This window comes from Stegodyphus dumicola, chromosome 1 (genome assembly GCF_044657685.1).
Source record: "Stegodyphus dumicola isolate Sdum_Otavi_A_Nest chromosome 1, ASM4465768v1".
Lineage (NCBI taxonomy): Eukaryota > Metazoa > Arthropoda > Arachnida > Araneae > Eresidae > Stegodyphus > Stegodyphus dumicola.
The window spans coordinates 234,502,666-234,527,012 of record NC_140768.1 but is presented as its reverse complement, the minus strand read 5'-3'; the positions used below and the strand labels follow the sequence as shown (position 1 = coordinate 234,527,012).

Sequence of the window (24,347 nt, the reverse complement as noted above, 5' to 3'; positions counted from 1 at the left end):
CATTACGCCATTGAAACAGCACACCTCGGTTGAGAACCGGGAGGAAGAGGGGGTCTGTTAAAAACAAAGAATAATGCACTAACACTTGCCATTATTTTTTCCTTTTTGAATATTATAATTTTTAGACCAATTATAGTAAGATCCATAAAAATTTGCACTTGGTTAAATAAGTATTAAAATTATTCGATAATTTTTAATCAACTTCACATTCTCGAGTGCCGTAAAGGGAAATGCTTGACCTTGAAAGAGCATAAACCTTGTCTGTCTTCTGAGCTCAGAGAAAACCAGAAAGGCGTCCATACAGCCAGCTCGTTCCCCGGAATTGAAACTATTGGTGTTCAAACGGATAACTAAGCCAAAGGATTCACAACCTTTTTCTTGCACTAACCCCTTTTTAATGAACCGTTTTCTTCATCTATACCGATTGGTTTGAACATTTTTACATTTTGTCTATAATACACAGCATGCAACATAGTCATGATATCCTCGGACCGGTTCTTTACCTGTTTTATATCTCAGACTTTCCTCATCCTGGACATGACAACTACTCTCTTCTTGCATGCTACGCCGATGATACGGCGATAGCCGTCAAGTCTATCAACGCTAATCATGCAATTGATAAAATGCAAGATTTTCTATACATTGTAGAGGACTGGTGCACCAAATGAAGAGTTAAAGTTAACGCCAGTAAATCTCAGCTTTTAATCCTTCGCAAAACCAAAAAACGCATTAAGTTTAAGGAACTTTTCTTTTTTCAAGAGCCTGTTCCCTTAGTTACAAAAGCCAAATACCTAGGAATGATTCTTAATCATAATCTCACTTGGACCAACCATATTAAGAATGTTAAAAATAAAGCAATTGGAATTATGGGCAAATTTCTTCCAGTAATTGGAAAATTTTCTAACCTTAGCCTAAGAACCAAGAGACATACTTATACTACTTGTATCCGACCTATTCTTTGTTATGCATCTCCAGATTGGAATACTGCCTCTCCTAATCAATTACATCAACTTCAAATAGTGCAGAATAAATTTCTTCGTATTACCACTGATGCTGACTTTCTCATCCGAAATGAACTTCTTCATAGAGATCTTAAGCTTGAAACCATCACAGAATTTATTAAAAGAACAAATGCGAAATTCTTCTCTAAAGCTGTCCAATGCGACTATGTGAACTATTCCCAAGTCCCAAGAAATACTCAATGAAGACCGCAACATAAGACCATTTGCTCCTCACACCTTCATGGGATGAGACTTCTGCTTCTTCTCTTGCTCCTCAATCGGAGGCGGTAATTTCTTTCATTTTATCTGATAAAGACAGTGCTGTACTCTAAGTTGTTTGGATTGCTAGTGTGATGTTGTAATACTCGTTGTGTATTGATTTTCTGTTGTATGGGTTGAAGTTGTGTACTTTTATAGTAGTATTGAACTTCTGTTGTTGTTGTATAGTATTTTGAACCATGTTTTGCATTTGTCGTTTCTCTGAATTGTGAAGGATCCGTTCGGATTTTCTTCATCTTGTCAAGTTCCGTTCCCCTGCTAGATGCCTTTGGCACTTTTCCTTTTGGTACCCCTCTCACTTTTCCTTTCTCCGTTTTCTCATCCGAGATGCTTTCCATTTCCTGAATTCATTATGTCATGTGCCCTTGGGCTTAATTTAAGGTACCGGCAACGTTGCACCTGCAATAGCTCAGTAATATAGAACTGTCTAAGTCTACAGAGGCTGTTCGCACATTTTTTAGACGATTTTGGTAAGCGGTAATAAAAACTCGCTTGCTGCAAAAGAAGTAATTGCAATTGTACTATGTTTTTAAAAGTCAAAATTATCGTCTGTGGCTTGAAAGTTTTGTTTTTATTCGAAATGACGAATTTAACAAAGCAGTGGTTCGAAGGCTACATTTACGCTCTTTCCGAAGAGAAATATGCATACTCCGTTATCCAAAAACGATGTAAGAGTCATGGTTTTGTGATATGTAAAGCGTCGATAGGTAATATCATCAACAAGAAAGGAAAAACAAACGTCAAATTGGAGCCTCAAGTGGGACAAAAATTCCAAACAAGTATCCAAGGAAAAAACGGACATCTTCGACTATTGCAAAGGTACGTTGTTTAATGTTAAAAGAAAATCCCCCTAGTCAAAGGACAGTTGCAAAATCATTCAAATGCTCGGTGTCCACTGTAAACAAAATGATAAACGTTGATTTAAATCTTAAGGAAAGCGAAAAAACGCAATGTGCATCGTCTTCTTCCAAAGCATATCGCTCAACGCAGGACATGCTGTAGAATTCTATATGAGAAACACTTATCCAAAGGAAAATCTAAAACAATTGTCACAATAGATGAAGCATGGCTGTATTTAAATGACTGTAACAAAACAAGAGCCATTTATTATCATAAAAGGGGAGAAAAATATTTAAGTACATGGTTCAAAGAATCGAAAGAAAGTTTTTCTAATTGATTCATGATTGTTGCTGGTTTTTCTTATAATGGCAAGTTAAAAATAAAGAGAGTGCAAAAAAATGTCAAGATTAACTCCAAATACTATCAGGAACATATTTTATCGCCAATTTTTCTGAATGAAATACTATCGCTTTACTCACAGGGCCATCAATCTGTGAGACTCCATCAGGACAAAGCTAGCAGTCACACATCAAAATCCACTGTAAATTTCCTGAAAGAAATGGAACAAAAAACTGGTAGCAAGGCCATACCCTTCACTGATATCCCTACTAAATCTTCCGATGTGTCACCTATGAATTTTTGTTCTTTCGGACTTTTAAAAACTGCATTATCCAAACGTTGTCCCAAAACCCTAACAGGACTCTGGAAAGCTGTTCGGGAGAAATGGGATAGAATACCTCTTCTGCCATTTCAAAAGGCATTATTATCCTGGTAATTGCGGTGTCGAAAGATAGTTCAGAATAAGGGATGTCAAGTAGAACATTTAAAACACAAGAATTTTATGTAATTTAGTTTTGTAAACACAATATACATCGTCTAAAAAATGTGTGAACAGCCTCTGTATAATTATGATATAAATTTCACATAAATAACTTAAAGGTAATTAGATTAAGATTATGAACAAATGTTTGGAAAAATGTTTACTAGATTTATGTTTAATTACTTTTTGTATTATTATTATTATTTTTAATTTTACAAATATAAACAACTTTTCAAAAACAAAAACACACATTCTAATAGCACCAAAGTCCGATTTTGATGAATGTAATGACTATTTGGCATAAAACTGCCTAATTTAATTTTCAAAATCCCCTCGTTTAAAAATATTCAATGTGTCTTGTTTTCCAATCTTCGTACTTTTTAAATTGTATTTTCTTGCATTTTATTTTTTTCTATTGCATTTACTGGATAAAAAATTCATTTATTTTTAAAAATATTATTGATTTTTAAAATATATTAAATAATTTTAATGTTTTCCCCCAATATTTATTTTATACGATTTCTTCCTTATGCAGCTTTATATCAGTAAAAATTAAACTATCAATTTTATAAATAATTTTTTTTTTTTGTAATCAACTGGTTCTTGATAACGCCGATCCATTGGCGATGCATATTCGGCTATGGACTCCTTGATCATCAATGACTCCCTTTAATAGTTCATCGACCCGAGGGGTAAAAGGAACAATGTACTAACACTTCACATTATTTTTTTTCCTTTCGAATATTACAATTTTTAGACCAATTACTATATAAGATATATATAAATTTGCGTTTGGGTACATAGGTATTATAATTATTCGAAAATTTTCAGGAGTTCAATCTATTTGAGGTGCATTTTGTCTTGTTTAACTTAAGTGACTTCAAATTCCTATTTGTGACATAATAATTTAAGGTTAGCTAAAACCTATTTCATATACAAAACGTAAATGAACAAATAATTGCAATTTTATTAAAAAAAAAAAAAAAAAAAAAAAAAAAAAAGGTTTTAATTTATTAATCTTTAAGTTCTCAATTGCTAAGCCTTTTAGAACGGCTTTGTCATTACATATATCTCAAATTAGCAATATATCACATATTTGAAAATTCTCTGCTTTAGAACAAGGAGAAACTATTTTTTAATGCATCGTTCCTTTTTGATAACTGACAGTCGCAAAACCCAGCAGATGACTTGGGACTGAAGCTGCTGCTTCCCAAGAGATGGCACTAGTTGCAAGGAAATTCACTTTACGAATGGCAATATTCTCCTTTGAATCAAAGCCTCCCAAAATGTACAATCTGTCACCTAAAATAATATTAAAAAAATGCAATTTATCCAGGAATAAATGATAAAAGCAAAATGAAATGTATTCCGTAATTTGTTTATGTTGTTTCTCACATCCGCTCAAAATATGTTTGACGCTAATACCCAAATTTTTGACGCTAATACTCACTAAAATAGGAAATAATTACTGATCGATTATAAATATTAATCTATCATTAACTGATAAGGTTCAGAGATAGCTGAGCACGTATGGTTTGGTTTAGTTAATTATGGCAAAGCAGACTAAGGGGAGGAATGTCTTCGTGGAGAACATTCTAAGGGAAATTGGTTCGTATATACGTTACACAGGGTTATATTATCTTCTATGAACACATGCCATGCAGTTGGGGGGGGATATCGCATAATGCATTCAGCCGACGATTTAGGTCTGTTTCCGAGATTCCTGTTTGCGCGTTTTTAAAAAATCTTCCTGTTTGCGCGAAATCGGGGAGTACATTCCCCCTCCCAAAGTTCCTCAGGGGATGTCAGGATGAGTCATTAAGAAGAGTTGGGCAAATTCTTTGTGAAGTTAGTCATCGTCAAGACTGAAGACGTGTCTTAGTTTAGGCTCCTGTCGAAATCTTTAGTTTCATTCCACTTTAAAATCTTTAGTATTAGCTGTTATTTTTCGTACCTAAATCAGTATGGATGTTTTAGAGATTATTGAAACTAAAAGGAAAAACCTTTAGCCCTTTACAAAGGTTATCAATATTGAATTCGGAATAGAAATAAGGAAAATGTAGTTTATTGGATTTGCATAAATGAAAAAACTAAAAGCTGCAAAAGCTCAATTAAGACCAAGGAAGAAGTTGTTTTAGAAGAAAAAATTCATTTATGTCAACCTGATACAGCACATTCTTTAGTAAAAAAACAAACATTTGTAGCAAAAATGAGAGCGAAAGAAGAAAATGTTCCACTTTCTCAAATTTACAATGAAGAAGTTGGAAAACTATACAATCTAGGCTTTGACATATTAACCAATATTCCGCAGTTTTCAAGTGTTAAAACAGCTCTATACAAATTTAGGCAAAGTGCCGAAGGATACGATCGAGAAGCTACATGTATGGAAGATTTAGAAATTCCTAATGAATTATTAGCAATGGAAGATAACTTTAGTTTCTTGTTGTTCGATGAAAGATAGCCGAATTTTGGTATTTTCAAGTAAAGAAGGGGAGGGAAGCAATGAAAATCGGCAAAACTTTCTTTATGGATGGAACTTTTAAAAGTTGCTCAAAGCCTTTCTCTCAAATTTATACTATCCATGTTGATATTGGAAGTACCTCTAACGAGATTAATGTTGTTCCTGTGTTGTTTTGCTTACTTCCCGATAAGCTAAAGCAGACTTATAAAATATTATTTCGTTTAATTAAAAATCATATTTCTGATTGGGATCCTAAAGAAATTGTGATGGATTTTGAAATTGCAGTTATAATTTCGCTGAAAAATATTTTTCCTTCCTTAAATATAAGAGGTTGCAATTTCCACTTAAATCAGTGTCTGTGGAGAAAGATTCTTGACTTGGGACTTGTTAACGAATATAGGCATAATGAAGAAATTAGAACCCATCTCAGAATGTGCGCGTCCCTTGCATAGATACCCGCGGAATATGTCGATGATGGTTGGCTGTGTATACAAGAAAGTTCACCTCGTAATACAAGATTAGAGGCATTTTATGATTACTTTGTCAAGCAGGGGCTTGAAAACGACGTCGTAACTATACATATGTGGAATTGCAATAAAAAATTGCACAGGACAAATAATATTGTTGAAGGATGGCATCATAAATTAAATTCTGTTATTAGGAAAATCCATCCTAAAACTCTAGAACTGATAAAATTTTTGAAAAACGAAGCTAAAGAAAGTGATTATTTTATAGATCGTCGTTATGTAAATTTAGAAGGGAAAAGAAGGAAAACAAGTGTTGTCAAAAAAGAGAAAAGAATCCAACGTATTATGCAGGAATTTTACTCATCACAAAATATAAGAAAGTGCCTATTATCTTTTTCTTATCTACAAAAATTAGATTAAAACATATGAAAATTTTCTCTAAAAATAACTTAATAATAATTAAAAAAAAAAAAAAAAAAAAAAAAAAAAAAAGGGGGAAAGTGACTAACATCATACAACTTTTAAACACGGCAGTATTTTTACTCCCAGTCCTAAGCCTGGAAAAGTGTGAAGGAAGGTTGGATTTTCTCTGTTATTAAATTGATAATTTTAGTTATAAGGTATTTTCTGCCTTCTTTCCGCATGCCTTCGGTATTAATTGGAAGCATACTCGGGCGTGTATTCGAGAGGACCAGGGTTCGAGACTCGGGGAGGGCACTGCATATTTTTCACGTTTGCTGCATTAATTAAACCCAATAACGTCACACTGTAATCAAACTTATTAAATTTTCTAATCGTAGCATGCATTTTAAGGGATTATCAGAGATTTCGAAAGCACGAATTTTAAGGGATTATCAGAAGATCGCAATATTCGACGAATACTGAATTCTCCACTTTTTAAATATCCATCGTCAGAGTAAACTAAAGTCGTTTGATATTTGCCCTTAAAGAAGCTGATTGTACTTACTCTTCAGTTACAACTGTTGAACCAGTGTTTCCGAAGTTTTTAATATTGCCACCATACGAATAAATTAATTTGCGAATCGCATTTACAGTTGGAATTGAAAGTGACTCACAAAGTACAGTTTCTCTTAAAAAAGAAGCTAGATGAACAGGAAATTTAGAAATAGAGCATTTTAAAATGAAATAATATCAAATAAGTTGATAATAGTTAGCAATTTCATTATATACAAATACAGATGTGTATATAAAAATAAATGATTTAAAATATACTCTTTAACTATTTATATTTACTATCAATAATTACTAACAAGTATATACCTATAATTAATTATTTTAAATTAGTATGATAAATATATACAATCACTGCTGAATCGTGCGCTTCTGGAATTTCTGAATTAAATCTTTGAAACTAACAAATTTACCTTTGATAATTAATAAATTTATCAATGGTTTCTATTAATGTATTTGGATATTCCGATGAATGCAAGTAAAGCAAGTCCATTCAATCGAGATTCAGATGTTATATTTCTGAATTATGACTTTTACAATTTACAGCTAGGAAAAAAAAAGCTTCTTTTGGCTAGGACAAAGCTTTCTCAGAAGTTGCCTTGATATTCGAGGTATATTTTCTTCTCATCTGCCTTTCTTTTCGCAACGAATATATATTCTGAGATTTTATTATAGTTCACCTTTATGCAGAATTTCGGAAGAATACTGTTTTTACTTTAGGAAACGATCTTTCAGTTCATTGCCAAAATCATCGCAGAGTTTGCACATCTTATCCCGTTTAAAAACAGTACTTCATTTATGCAAAAATATACAAAGACTCAGACTTCGTAAATATCTTTCGATTGTTTCTTTTAAAAATTCTTTTTTTAAATCTAAAAATTTTTTGCTTTCCTACATTTCGGAAGAGGCCAACGCCCAGTCGGCCTCCCATTATGGAACCCCTTTGGAAGAGGGGGGGGGGAGCTAATGAAGATTGATGATTTCGCGCAAACAGGAACGTTTTCGACAACCGCGCAAACAGGAAGACACCCAGCCGACAGTATCATGTTGTTACGATTAAAAACATTTTAATTACATTAGTGCGTACGGGTTCGTGATGGATTGAAGACACGCAGAACCGATGACAACTCGATTAAATATACTCTTTCCAATAGAAATCCTTCACAATTTTGGAACTTACTTGCTGACCAAAAATACTCGTACAGTTCTTCCCAGTATCACAGACCACAATCAGTAGTTACACTTCAGGCCTACTAAAGAACGTCAAGCACAAAGCAGTGCTAAGCGCATATAAAGAGGACAATCTCAATACGCGGAGATCTCTCAATATTCCGAACTCAACTCTAAGCTGGAAAACTGAGAAATGATGCTCTTTCCGAATCTTAGAGTTTTACCCCGCCACTGAGAACTTGAAATGATTGGAAGGCATATACGGTTAAAAGTTGCAATATATTGGCCGGATACATTTAAAATTACATATAAGGATCAATTAGTTATTCAGTTACAATACCAATTACAGTTATATAGGGAACGGACCAAAATGACGCCAAGTAATCGCCAAATTCAACGACTTTTGGCGATTTATTGCCGTGTTTAGCGACAAAAATACGACACCACTTTGGCGATATCTCGCCAATTTAGGAGACAACATTTACGTCAGTGTTAAATGTACTTGCCCTTGTAATGTTATTTTCCCTTTGTCTATTGAGGCATTTCATGTTATATTATACAAAAGAAACTGTAAATTTATATATAATTTGCAAAAAATAATTACAAACAAAATTCGTAACAATATTATTGGGCTGGCTGCGAGCACTTCAGTCATTTAATACTCTTGTTTATGAATTCAATGATGTTTCTTTGTTCTTAGAGTTCAAAAGGGCACAAACTGATGACGATCATAGTCCTTTGGCATTCAGCCTTCGCTTCACAGTACAGTTGTGCATTGATTTTACTACTCGTATGATAGCCAGAGATAGTCAGCACCACCATTCGGCAGTAGCAGTTTCCGTTAGCCGATAATCAGAGCTAAATTAATTATTAAGCAGAATAAGCGTGTGCTTAGGGCATCAGACAAAGGGGACACCACAGAAAGGTACCCAGGAATCATAAAAAAGGGCACCACAAATTTTATCGCCGATTTTATCATGGAATGTACGGTGCAGCTAAGCTAAGAGAGAAGAAATGCGGAAAAAGAACCGTAAATGTCCTTGGGGCACTCAAATCTTTTAAATGGTTAGGGCTGTTGGATCTAGTCTTCTTAGCTATCATGCAATGTAACCAGATCTACGTTAAGTTTCAATCCCTGCGACTTCTCGCAAAGACTTGAATATGAATGATACAGAGTAAGAGTGTAAAAGACTCCTTTATTAAACACAAAATTTTACAGACGGAACGGACTTACGTGCTTACAGACAACGACCACTTGCGATCAGAATCTTAAAAGATAACGTAAGACTTAATTTAAATGTAAGAGTATCACAAGACTACACAATTTAGTTCAATCTAACAGGTTGACTCCGAACCTACACCACTCATCAGCGGCCAAGCGGTAAAGTGGCTGAACATTGGTAGTTCCGACCTGGGTTACAGAATCCAGGCGAACGGGATAGCTATCTAAATGTTTTTGTGTTTTTCCCATGTGTATCGTGTATAAGATCCAATTGCCTTAGAAATTTCTCCACGAAGGCATCCCTTCCCTTGGCAGATAACTCTCGCCTGTTTTGCTATAATTAAATACACAAACCAAACCAGTAACTACACGGGCAGGATAATAATTCGGAAGCAAGAATGCGAAGCCAATAATCGAGGTTAGCAGCTGGTAGATACAAACGTGCGTTTACAATAGCGAGACTACGCTTTGACTAAACGTTTCCCTACATCAGTTTAAATACACTCGTTCACCCTAACTCATTTACAAACTGACGAGGAAACGCGAGGGGAATAAGAGAAGACAGAAAAGGTTAACGAATTAAAATAACTATTAGTAAAAATAAATGAAAGCCTACAGAGCTTCTAAAAGTCTTAATCCGACCCTGCCAATAACAATGCGCTAATCATTTGAAGTTGATGACATTGTAATCGCAGGATGTTGTAGTTCTAAGATGACTTATAACGAATCTTTAGTAAAGGCTAAGCTTGTTTTCGTTTTCATAAACGAAACAACACAGAACAGTGACGCACGCACCCGCATACAACACATTAGCTAATTGCTTAATTGAGAATCCTGCCTTAAGTCTTTCCATTTCCATAACAGCATTGCGAATTTTCTAAATTAGTGTTTCTAAAACGTTGATGTAATCGAAAACGGTCACGGTTAATGTTTCGGTAAAGTTTACTTACTCGTTTAAGCTTTGTTTTAATTTCAAACGAAACCTTACTGGATGCTTAAGTGTTTTGAAGCAATTTGGCGATTTTTTAGCGGGTGAAAAGTTAAAAGTTGGTGGCTTTTGCACCGCATTTTTTATTCATTTATTTATTTTTCAAGAAAGATGGTTAAACTTAGGAAGATTTTTATAGATATTTATCTAAGTCGATAAACATTATCAACATATGAAAAGAAAACATACGTTGTTAATTTAAAATACAAATTTGAATTATTAAATAAGAATTACGGTATATATTTAAAAAAAACACTTCGATTCTTCTTCGAATCTTTTTTAAATTTTTTGCGCTATTTTTCGTCCGTACACAGCGATCTGTTTTGGCATTAAAAAAAAAATTAAAAGATAAAGACCATCAAATAAATGAGGAGACACAGCTTCGTGGCAACCCCCCGGCAACAGCAGCTGTCTAGGAAATGCATTTCCTTGTTGTTCCCTTTAAAAGGTGTTCAGCAAAATTCTTCATTCCTGCAGAAATTTTAACGCATTTTCTTCCATTGCTGGCGTATTCCACATTATCTCATATTTTAAAACTAAATTTAAGGCAAAAAATATCACGATTTCCTTATAAAAACCGCTGTAACTTTTAATGCAACAAAAAAGAACACATACGAAAATGGCGGCGCCGCATGAAGGATTGCTATGACCAGGGTTGTCGGAAGAATAGTTATGCGCATGGTTGCCAGAGTTTGGTACATTCTGAAAATCTGGCAACTTTTACTAAAGTGGTTCCGTTAGTGCGTAAGTACCCTTTACTGATCGGACATAGTGGTTATATATATCGTTCATAATGATTTTATTTGTAGTTGGGCTACAAAGAACCCTTGATACTGTAAAAAATTATTGAGACATTCATACTTTCAGTGCTATTTCGACTATGATAGGACATACATTTAAAACAAAAAATCTGATCAATACAACACAGTAACAAATATGATTAAAACTAAAGTACTTTACCGCAGCTAACGGCTATGACGCCCATGCGAGGTTCTGGCAAAGAAGTGCCTTCTTCCCAAATTTTCGTCTCGTTATTGAAGACCCATACTTCATCCGTCGGACTTACGTTTTCGTGCTTTAAGAGGATACTACCACCAATGCAATATAACTTTCCTCTCCAAACTATTAGATTACAGTAGCAGCGAGGACTTGGCAGAGAGTACAAGTTAAATAACCACCTTTTAAAGATATAAAGTAATTTTGGTGAATAGAAATATACAAAGAAATGACTTTGTTTTGCTGAATTCAGAATGCAAATTGTACTCGGATTCACTATTTATCTTTTGGCAAAAGCCTACAAACTTACGATTTTTGTTCCGATAAAAAATTTATATCCTGAAATTATGTTAAAAATTACAAGTATATTGCTATTTGATATTTTCAGCTTTCGGATTCCAAAAGATTCATTCAAAAATTAGCATTTAGTAAAGCCTGTAAAGAATTTTTCAACAATACCATGCATATCATCGTTTCATGATGTAACAGAACTGCTACTGCTGTGTTATCAACTGTTGTAACTGTAACCGTAAATTCATGTAATTGTAACACGTACCGCTGTTGCTAGAAGAGCACAAGTAATTTGAAATAAATGTTATTCACTTAAACTACTAAGCTAAATATTGTAAAAATATTTCTTATTTTATTTTATTTATTTATTTATTTATTTTTATTAATGGCTTTAGCAAGAGCAAAGTTTGTCAATAGTAATGTCCGGAAAAATTATCAATTTTTGAACAGGCTAGGCTGAATAGCAATGAAATAGAAGTAATAGTTATAGTAGTGGAAGCAGCAGCAGCAGTAGGTGGTTTGGTTTTTGTGATCATGGCAAAGCCTGGAGAGCTATCTGCCTAAGGGAAGAGATGCTTTCGTGGAGCGACTTTATAAGGGAAACTGGCCAATATACACGTTACACATGGGAAAAACCACAAAACGCCCATGAAGGAAGACCGTTCGTGGGATTCGAACCTCGGACTGAACTACCAGTGTTCAGCGACTTTACCACTCGGCCGCTGGTGGACCTAGGAGAAACAGTAATGATAATAATAACTAGACTGAATAAAAATAATAGTAAATAATAATAATGATAATAATCACATATCCCTGCAGTAAAATGCAGAGATGAGCTACAAATTAGCTCTGTTTTATGTAAATGTGTTTGGAGTTGTGTGATACGAGACTCTGTGCCTAACAACTGATTTATCATAAATATATTAATCATTACTATTTAAGCATTTTAAGTTATTAGGCATCGACGTGCGTATTATACGTTTGATATTTTCAGATTTTGATGATTCTGCGCTGATAATATTAAAATAATGGCTCACAATTTTCACGGTATCTGGTCATGAACTTATTTTATTTTGAGTTGGATCTATATTTTCCTTTGTGCTTTTCATTAGCAGTCACCAGTAAGCGTAAGTACAATAACGGCGAAGTTCTTGAAAGTTTTAGAGTTAGAGCTTTTGTCAATTGAAGCTCGCCAACTGTACTTCCTTACACCGAGCTCTGCTAAACTAGTTTTCCGGTCTTAGCCAGTTTGCTAGCAGAAGTTACATCGCGCAGTTCACTTTGCACTAACGCTTAGTTATGCCATTATAGTCTCCTCCTACGAATCCATTTAAATTTGCGAATTCAATGTTCTGTTATTTAATATAACAAGTAAGTGGTGGAGTTTAATTTGTACGCACAAGTTGTGCAGTTTTTAAGTTCAATTTTCAAGTAAAAAAGGCTATTTAAAGCTTTCTTAGGATTTCGTGTTACTTTCGAAAACGGAGAGTCTAAACAAATTTAATAGAACTAAGTTGATTTACATAGGATAGGACATTACAAATTTTCCGAAGCACAATAGTAAATTCTTTTAGGAAAAAAAAAAAAAAAAAAAAAAAAAAAAAAAAAAAAAAACTCGTCAGAATTTTAGGAGCTGAAAAAGCGGCTCTTCATGTATGCAGTCTATAAGAAAAAAAAACGGAAATTTGGAATATAATATCGACAAACAAATCTCCCCATCATCAACTAATTTCAATAATTATTGATGAAACTGTGGGGAAGAGAATTAATTCTTGCTATTACCTTCAGCAGATTGTTAACCAGAGAACAGGGGCTCCATTACCTAGCTGACATGATGTCTGCCTTACACGGATTAAAGCCCCTGCCTCCAGAAGCTTTTATTATCACTAAGCAAAATAAGTTTACAGTGGCATACAAGGCCTTCAAGAACACAAGGACATAAGTAACATAGTCATTAATAAACCCTAAAGAAAGCATGTCACAAGTAGTACCTATAGCATTCAAACAATAAACCGAGTATACTTTCATAATTTGTACTGAAAATACGAAATGCTTTCAAAACTGAGTCCAACTAATTTAAATAAATCTATGGTACAAACAAACAAAATATAATACATACATTACTGTATTATGCACAATTAATTTCAATTAGATTCACAATATCAAGAAGAACCATTCAATTTAGAAAAAATGCATAAAGATAAACTAAGACAATAATAAACTGCCAAATAAAATTTCTTCATATGAATTCAGAATTAAGAACCAATAACTTTGATAACTGAACAATATTATCATAAAATACACTGAACCTGAGATATTACTACAATACAAAACATAAATTTGGTTTAAAACGAAACCACTCCAAGTAATATAAAAACTCTACATCAGGTTTGCTGGCAACGCGATAGAACCTTCAGCAGACTTTTGAAATGCAATGAGTAAGTGAATGCAAATACGTTTTCAATTCAAGTATAAAGTAGAATATGATATTTTTCATAATTTATGCTGGCTCACCAGTAACCGAGCGGTAAAGTCGCTGAACACTGGTAGTTCTGACCTGCGCTCGATTTCAGGCGAACAATTAAGAATATCAGCTTCCTCCCATGGTTAGTGGAAAAAGAGGATTAAAATAATCTCCAGAGCATTATGTTAATTAACCAGGTATATTATCATTATAGCGAACTCTAGCAGCATGGCAATTAGTTAATGCAGTATTCTTCAAATATTTTTCAAGTGAAAACCAGTTTTATAAATTAGTATATTCTGCGAACCACCTTAATTTTGTTTCCATCATCATCATTTTCTGCCCTCATTGTATTATATATTTAGTATTTTTAGAAGAATTTTCTGTTGCTTCTTCCCCCCTGTCCCCTTTTTGCAGCTTTCGATTTAAAGAAAAATACAGAAGTACTGTGGCACAAATAAAGTGACGACTGTCATTTAACATTCTAGCCGTAGACGTACACAGCTCAAAAAAAAAAAAAAAAAAAAAAAAAAAAAAGACAGTTCTATATCTCCCGTTTTACTGGGCCGATTGACAAAATTCAAATTGCGTTCTTCATGTCTCGAAAGCGCGACTTAGGATATATATTAGATTTATATATAGCACTATTCTAACATAGGTATTTTGACACAAAATCGGACTTTTTCTGAAATAACATACCAATTTTTTTACATATTTCGATTCTACGTCTAAAATTACGCCTAAATATGAAATTTTGTAAAATTTGGAGCGAAATTTACGGAGAAATTCAACAATTTATGTTGGCGCTTTTTATTCAGTTTGGGCCAAAATTAGTTCACTTGGCGAATTCCTTAATATATGCAACCTACTTTCCTTTCCCGTAAGAGGAAACAAAGTCACCATCGTTCCTTCTTTCCAAATAATATTCTTTATATTATATTTTTAATTATAACTTATTATTTTAAGTAATTTTTTCTTTTTCGAATTTTATTTTAATCGTTTAAGTTGCATGTTTTTTTTTTTTTTTTCGAATAACTGTTTTAAACATTACTATTTACATATTCGAACTGCGAAAATAAAGGTGCAGAGTTTGTTATTTTCAAATAGTTTTCTTTATATATATTTTTTATCATAGTTATTATTTTAGGTAATTTTTTTTATTTTATACTTTTATTTTAATTGTTTGTTTTGCATTGTCTCTTCAGATAGTTGTTTTAAAATTTTCTACTTATTCCTTCGAACTGAGCATTTAAAATATATTTATTAATATAAATTTTCCACAATTTTATTTTATTTATTTGAATTGCGTTTCTTTCGGAAGAATACTTTGTAACCCAGACTATGATGCGTTTGAAAACTGCATATATTAAAAGAGAAAATACAGTAAAGCACAGTTAACACGCATTCAATGTTCCATTCAGAAAAGATATATATATAAATAAGAGAGGGTGTATAACCGACATTTTAACTTAGGATGACTTGCATACACTGCTTTAAACAGTTTTATCATTGTGCCCATTGCTTTACACAATTTTGTCCTACATTTGGTTTCTTAAAATGTTATTCATATTTTAGTCAAATATTTTATTTTTGAAATCGCAAGAATCAAATATCATAAGATTAAAAGGTTTTAAATTTTTAAAAAAATACTAATACTAAATTTTACGCCAAAAAATTTATTTTTTTCTTCTCTTTTTCTTTAGGCATTCTACTTTATTCTTGCTCTTTTTCTTTAGGCATTCTACTTTATTCTTGCTCTTTTTCTTTAGGCATTCTGCAAGTATATTAAAAAGCATTCAACTTTTCGAAATATCTTGATATTTCTGATAATCATTTTAAACAAAGTTATCGCCTTCTACTTCATAAAGGCCCACAAACGGCCGAGCGGTAAAGTCGCTGAACACTGGTAGTTCCCTCCGGGGTTCGAATCCCGGTAAACGGGCTGGTTGCATGGGCGATTTCGCGGATTTTCTCATGGGTACTATGTATGACGGTTGATTTCCCTTAGAGAGTTCTTCACGAAGTATTTCGTCAGAGCCTTTATCAGTCTTTAGAGGCTAAACATTTTGAAGGTATGAGATGAAAAGAAAGACTGGTTTCATCAAGAGGTTTTTGTTTATTAAATTATGACAAAGCACACTAGGGCTATCTGCCTAAATTCGAACCTCGGACCGAACTACCAGTGTTCAGCGACTTTACCGCTCGTCCGCTGTTTCATCAGGAGGGAAAGAAATGCCTTTAGGTGACATCCACATACAATACTGGATAAACTCCTGAATCTTCAAATAATTCGACTGAGAAAATAATGGGATTCTCCGTTTATGATACGATATGATGTTCTATAACGTAATTCAAATTTATACAACCATATAGTCTAAAACCAGTCGCTCTTCACTTTAATCTGCAATGATATCGTTTTTGTCTTTTCTGCTAACACAAGCTCAATTGATGGTATTTGCTGGTGTACACGTCCAAGTGTTTTCTCTTTGAACGCCTAAATTCTTTGAAGTATCCTGAAAGTATATTCAAAAGCGTTCACCTTTTTGAAACACCTTGGTATGTCTGAGAGCCAAATTTCCTTGCAAATGTTTGCTTACTTTTCTCCCTCATTTTCTTCTTTCCTTCTACAGTTATTTTCAGTGCTCACACAAGAAAATTAAGATTTTTTGATTGCTAGACTTCCATAAATTTTACATTCTTGTCAATTTTTTAAAATATCAATTACATGAATTGCGTTTCAGCTGAAGACAGCTTTTCATTTTCTAGTCATTTTAACTATAAATAAAGTTTAAAGCGAAGTCCAAACGATAAATATTTTAATTAAAAGATTTTTGCTAAATGACAAAGAAATAAAACAGTCCAGCAGGGTTTATTCTGTACCACCGAGTGACCCATTCTTATATCGGCTGAAACAATCTAAATCATATTAAAGATCATGTTTTTTTTATACAATCTATAACGCGAGAGAAAAATTAGCTTCTTAAAACATTCTTTCTAAGAGGATTAATATAAAAGATTATATATATATATATTTAAAGCCTGGACTTGAACCAAACTGTCAAACTTTTAAAGTTTAATTTACATGGTGGTTATAATTAAAGCTTCAATTTGAAATGGTCAGAAAAGGAAAACTACCGGCCCAAATGTTATCAAACTTGGGAATCGTGTAAATAAGGTTATGGGAATTTATTTTCCGCGGGAAAAAAAAAAAAAAAAAAAAGAGTTAAAAAACTCACTACCAGGGGGAAAATGGCGCTGTATACAATATTGCTAATTGAAATAAGACACGAAAACATCTGTTTAAAATGTGTTTAATATTTTCTGAAACGTGTTACAAAGCACGTTCAATGTAGCGTACAGCATTTTCCGAAAGCAAGTTGAATCCTGTTACTGCATTCTCAACAGCAGCTCTTAGCATATCAGGAGGAATGTTACGGACATGTCAGTGTATCACATTTTTCATTTCTGCCAAATTGTTTAGATTATCACCATAAAGAGTGCTTTTGAGATAACCCCATAGCCAAAAGTCACAGAGGTTGAGGTCTGGTGTGAAGAGGGGAAGTGTCGGCCTATAAGACGTTCATTCGTGAAATGTTGCCTAAGTAATTGTGCGACACACGTGAGGTGGGGCCCAGCCCTGCATAAAAATCGTAGTATCTAAAATGCCACGTTATTGCAGTTCATGTATCACGAAACATTTTAACATTGACTCTAAGTGAGCTGCAATCACAGTGGTCCAGCTGTCGACTGCTCTTCAGAGAAAAATGGTTCAGTTATAACTAGCTGTCATTCAATACTAAACAATGCGGAATGACTGCTATGCAATCGAATGCGGTAGGAGAATGCAATGAAACTAGATAGATAACATGAGGGATTTCTTTGGCCCAAATCGATTAAAAGCGTTTTGAACCAGTATCTTCATGTTTAAGGGCCGAATTCAGGCTTCAGAAATTAAAAATTAGCGATCTGTAAGAAAACGATTTCCAGATTGTACGCACTTGTGCGAGTGATTTGCGATCTCACATTTTCTAATCGCTAATTCGTGGTTTTCATGGACGAATTTCTCACTTACACGGATGGCGCACACGACTTTAATCGAATTTAACGCTTTTAAATTGTAATTTGCCTACTTCAAAGTTTCTTAAGGGTATACAACATATTAAACCCGTGTAACAAAAGGTTAAGTTAGATTTCGACCCATATTTCGTTTAACAATATTGCATACAGCGCCATTTCCCCCCTGGTGGTGAGGTTTCGAACTTCCTTTTTTTCGCGGAAATTAAATTCCCATGACCTCCTTTACACGATTACCAAGTTTGATAACATTTGATCCAGTAGTTTTCCTTTTATGAACGTTTCAATGTGGAACTTTAATTATAACCCCTCTGTATATTATTAAATTTTAATTTGAAGCTATGCGTTATATGTATACCATGCGTAAATTTTTCGCTCTTATGGAGAAATAAAGAATCGAAGCAAATATACTTATGATAATGGACCAAAACTGAAAAAACTTCCTATGCCTCCCAAAATAAAATATTGAAACTTCGACCTTGAATTTATTGGGTTATCGATATATTTAATTTGATTTATCTTCTAAGTCCTAGTTCCGACAACAATTCCGTCAAAAATTCCGAATTACTTAAGCTGAACTAAAAGATTTTGTATATATTCACTGTATGTTAATAAAGTAATCAGAGTGTAGTAAAAATAGATTATAAAATTTACGCTGATGCAACTTTTTGTCTGACTGCACAACATGTAATGGAAGAGAAGGCTTGTAGAGATCTGTTTTTGACATGCCTTTAAAAGTAGATGTCATACTCTTTTTGTCTCTTCAGTGTCAAAAAACTTTCCTTTGAGAGGCAACTTTAGTTTTTGGGAAAGAAAAAAAATCACTAGAAGACAAATTTGAAGAACATGCAGGACGATTGAGTCCACATACTTATTTTCGGAACACAAGCGGTTCTCCGACTGGTTATTGAATAATAAAAAGATGCATTGTCATGCAATACAAAACATTTGGAGTACGTTTTCTGACTGAAAACGTAAGATTAAAAGTCATCTGCTTAATTCACAGCCATTTACAAGTCAACTACTCGGGCAATTGCAGAATCGTTTTAATCCTGAGCTTGTAAGACAAAACGTAATATCACTGGATTTAAACACTTCTTTAATCTTCCGAGAACGTTCGTTCTTTAGCTCATATTCCAAGAATATTAAGTGAATATAATTATTGCAAAAGAAATTGAATATTCTTTTGCACTACGGCTTGGTAGTTTACTAACGAGTTAACAAAACTTAAATTCTACTTTTTGTGTCTAAGAATACAACAATATTTTAAATATTTACAAATAAAATATTAAATTGGATATTTAATTGGAACCTCACCAGTTGCCTAGCATTTGAAGATTGTTAAATACTAATTGTTTGTTGCGAAGTCTAACCCAGGCTGCATGGTTGGTTTTCGTAGTTTTGTAGGTTCCCTTTACAAAGGTTCTCTATGAAAGCATCTTAATCAAATAGCTCCCATGTTCCCATGTTCAAATAACCAACTAACCTAGTTTTAGCGCGATTTCCAAGGGAAGTTACTAGCAAAACCCGAATACTCATTAAAAATCATGTAGCTTGCCAATCGGGAGTAACATGAAAGATACGGCGCCAATAATTGAATTGCTGTTACGGTACGCTGTTTCTAAACTTAGATGGTCATTCCTTAATTAAATAGCCTAGCAGCGGCGGAGCGGTAAGAACGCTGAACACTGGTAGTTCGGTCCGAGGTTCGAATCCTGCGAACAGGCTGGCCGCATGGGTGTTTTCGTGGTTTTCCCCATGTGTAACGTGTATACGAGCCAGTTTTCCTTAGAAAGTCCTCCACGAAGGCATTTCTCTCTTTAGGCAGATAGCCCTCGTGTGCTTTGCCATAATTAAATAATCCAATCCAATCCAATCCAATCCTTAATTCAATATAATTGATTTGTAAATTCTACTAGAACTGACGGTAAGAATTGAAATGCAAATAAATAATATTGCGTGAAATCTTGATTAATATAAAATTAAAAATATTTGCACAGAAAAATATTTGCATTCAGACAGAAAGTTTTTTGAAATATTTGCAATTACTTTATAAGAAAGATTTATTAATAACCGTAATAATTACTTATTACGAGATATTACTGATGGTTAGGATTCAGTTCTTGACAATTACATTCCAAATTAGGATTTTAAGGATATAATGAAAATACGCTACGCACAAAAATACATTTTAGGATAAAAAATGAGTTGATTTTTTATGTTTTAAATCTTCTTAAATTCATTTAATAAACATCGTATCCTCGTTGTTAATTGAATCCAGAATGTTGTGTGTCGTTTATATAATTATTCTTACTCGTCCACAGAAGCTGCTGATTTATTCAGCCATTAAGTAGCTGCAAATCATTTCTACATAGCCATTGAACTTCCACAAATTCAGTCTCTAGAGGGTTGTATGTTTATATCATAATTTGACTTATATAAATGATTATTCTAAATGTTATATTTCTATAAAAATATACTGCGCTTTAAAAATATGGATGATAGTATCAGCTGCTCTTTCAGCCACTTCAAAAGCAGCAGTTTGTTTAGAAGTAAATTACTCAGTTAATGTCATAAAATTCAAATAAACATCAAACGAAAATTCTCAGTTTTAGACAATTCGATTTAAGCGAAGTAAAGTAGCAGACGATAAAACGCGGAAAGTAAAAATTTACTCTTACATAAAATTTACTCTTATTATTATTTTTTTTTAAAGATAGAGAGAAATTTTAAAAAAATAGTTAAAAATTTGAATAATATCATCTATAATTTAAAAAAATAGCTTTTCATATAGTATTAATAAATATTTATTACGCATCATTGAGGGAAAAAATGTCATATAATTAATTCTCCGTAAAACTTTACTTGAAATTTAAGGTTAAAAATAGCTGTGGCAATTCACTGTAACAAAAATCCATAGACCACATCTGGCGTTATTATCGCTCAAAAAAAAAGATGCCAAATTTAAAAACGCAAAAATATGTAAATTCTTGTATATCTTAGAAAATTTTGAATAAAAAAGTCTAATTTTTTGCAGATATGCTTAAAAATACACCTACTTTAAGATGATGGTATAAATTTTATAGGTTATAATTCAAAATTTTTTTCGAAAAATTTATAAAAATTATTTAAAAATAGAAATTTAAAAAATAAAACGCAAAAAATGGGTAAATTTTATTTGGAATGAACCTAAATTTCGAAATGTGAGAGAAAAATCAAAAAAGTTTAATAAAAAAAGAGATATTAATAAATATTTGCCAAATTCAATTAACATTGAGGAGCTAAAATTTTGAAAGCTAATATTTTAAAAACTACTCTTACGATTTTTACAAAACTTGGTATTCTGGCATAATTTGTGTCGTAGAATCGAAATATGTAAAAAAATTGGTATGTTATTTCAGAAAAAGTCCGATTTTGTGTCAAAATACGTATGTTAGAATAGTGCTATATATAAATCTAATATATATCCTAAGTCGCGCTTTCGAGACATGAAAATCGCAGTTTGAATTTTGTCAATCGGCCCAGTTGAACGGGAGATATAGCACTCTCCCATTTTTTTTTTTTGAGCAGTGTACATCTAGTTTGAAATTAAACTGCTTTCAGTATAAAATCTTGACTAAATTCACCAAGTTCGTGATTGTTGTCAAAGTATACGCCAACTTCAATGTTGCTCAACATTGAGTAACTGCTTGGATTAGATTGAAAACCAATTCTGAAGTATCTGCTGGCGCCATCTAGTGAAAAATTGTAAATTTAGCAATTTATGCGTGGTTTGAAAAATCGACCACATGAATAAAGAAGCCCATATTATTTACAATAAAATACAGCGCAAATATTTTTTGCAAACGATTTTCCATCTATGATCGAAAGAAATAAAATGCTTTACTACATTCACTTAAATTTTAAGAAAAGCAAGAATATATCGCCATTTACAAAAAATGTTTTGAGTATTGTATATGATTCATTAGTATTTAAATTTAACTTTCAGCGCTTGAACCATAATTTTATGAATTCCATCTTCCATTTTAATACATGAAGCAATTCCAAGTTTTGGCATTTTAAGAATTTAAGATAAAATATTTCACATGAAATATATGCACTCAATAGCTTGTGAATAACTAGAATAACTAGATTCCTCATAAAGCCTGTTAGAAAGTAAAACGTTTCATAGCAGTAAGAACGGTATATTTTTAAAAGCAAAATTATTTAGAAAGTACACATTTCCTAGAAGCATAGTTGAAGAAAAATAATGTATCTTTACTATCAGAAACATAATAAAATTTATTTGGCGGAAAATTAATATTTATCGCTGTTGAGATAACCTAAAATTTTATTAAGAAGCTATGATAGTGTGGCTTACTGAAACGGTTTCTATTCGCAACAGAGTTAACATTTTTTCTCTCTTTTAGACGCTTAATTTTTATAGTATTTGAATAACTTATTTTCAACGATTTTCACAACTGTATACCAGAATGACTATTTAGATTTTAAATTACTTACTTCAGTCACTAGCTGAAATTAGAGCTTCTCTGTCTCAGAGGCGACTGTGAAGATTTCAAAACGAATTAAACACGGTATTTACAAAAATCCATGCGCGGCTTTTATTTTCGCAACCGTTGGTCTTAGACAAACATTTTCAGTTACAAAAGTGTTTTAAATGACACAAATATTCATGTTTTCGTACTTAAATTAAAAAAATTGTATAAAATACAAAATCTAACTTTTCTCCAGTCCCTATATCTAAATTTAGAAAATTGTCTACTCAAAAAAAAAAAAAAAAAGTTTGAGTCCCGTGTAACAAAAACTGACCGAGATATTTGATTTCAAAATTTTCAAAAACTGCATTTTAAATTTGCAATATGTGGTCGGTAATGAATTAGAACACTTCGAGATTGATTTTTTTTCGCTTTAAGTGTGATTCAATAACATTGTTTTGTGATTTACTGATGTCTTTACCTAAAATTTTGTTACATTTGCTATGCCTAAGGTATCTTTACCTCTCTCTCTCTCTTTTTTTTTTTTTTTTTTTTTTTTTTTTTAACACCGAAAGGAAATTTTTTAAGTCCGAAAATGAGTTTGTTAATGTTCTCACGAAGTTTTATTACTTTAGAAATATAATCTGACAAACATGAAAAAGTCATTAAAGAATAGATATATTTCACTTTTAATTTATGAAAATACTATTACGAGTTGACCTGAGCCAATACTGAAGACTGGCAATCTTTTTTAGCACACAAATAGTATAAAATTCTGTGAAAAATCTTCATTTTGAAAAAAAAAAAAAAAAAAAAAAAAAAAAAAAAAAGCTGCATTGATCAATATTTTTAATAATAACCTGCGTACGAAAGCTCGTTGCGTACTTTATTAACATCAGAAAATTTATTCTAAATGATACTGAATTTTTATTTACATAACAAATGCATATATTTTGCTCTTTAATTTGTGTTTGGTCCCTGAATATGATTCCCGATTTTAATACCAACTGTCTCCGTAAATTTTGAGTAACAGGAGTCAAAATTTTTGTGTTTTATTTGTTATAACGAACACAAAATTTTCCTAAATATAAGTCTAGGGATTGAGGGAAGGAGTAAGAGCTAGACTTCGCCATTCTTACAAAATTGATTTCATTAAATTAAAAAGGTCTGCGTCATTTAAAACATTTTTATTTGGTAGTATATATTTACGACCAAACGGTCTGTGGACACGGTGTACAATGGAACCTTTGTAATCATCCCCTCCAGTAAAAGAAATAAGAAAAGGAAGAATACTGAAATGTCTGCTCTTTCATTTTTGGAAAGTTACCTATTTTCTTTGGGATCGTAACAGTCAATTTGCGCAGTAGCTTGCAGATCGATTTCGTTATCTGGTTGAATGAGACCTCCACCGACCCAGATTCTACAGTTTAATGCAGCGATGCCCATGGCCTTTTTGCCACAACACATTTCCGAAGTGTGTAATTGCCATCGATCTCGTTTGAAGTCATATATTTCCATAGTTTTATGAAGCCTGAGGAAAAAAGAAAACAAAGTCAGGTTATCAGTTGAATTCAGGAACTAAATTTAAATAAACAATCATAATCAAAACTTAAAAAACCATATCAGATTCGGCAACATTTCCTGGAAACCAGTTTGAAGGAAAGGTTTCAGTCGCAATATTTGCGATATTTAATTATGCTATTCGAAATGACATATTGTGTATAATTCAACTATTTAGAATGAAAGTGGATGGTCTTGGGAAGCAATGCGAAAGGAACTGGCTGAATACCATCATGGACACAAAGTTTATAGAAATATTGAGTATGT

The 24,347-nt window shown here is 32.7% G+C and overlaps 1 protein-coding gene across 1 annotated transcript; it reads right to left on the bottom strand.

Annotated features, from left to right (window-relative positions):
* Window positions 1–3,988: 3,988 nt before the first annotated feature.
* LOC118182983 (kelch-like protein 25) lies at window positions 3,989–24,018 on the bottom strand. The gene is made up of 3 exons (XM_035352379.2): window positions 23,848–24,018; window positions 11,181–11,398; window positions 3,989–4,242 (listed from the first exon to the last, which is right to left on the bottom strand). The coding sequence occupies exons 1-3, from the start codon at window positions 23,985–23,987 to the stop codon at window positions 4,076–4,078; spliced, it is 525 nt and encodes a 174-aa protein (XP_035208270.2). The 5' UTR covers window positions 23,988–24,018; the 3' UTR covers window positions 3,989–4,075.
* Window positions 24,019–24,347: the final 329 nt, after the last annotated feature.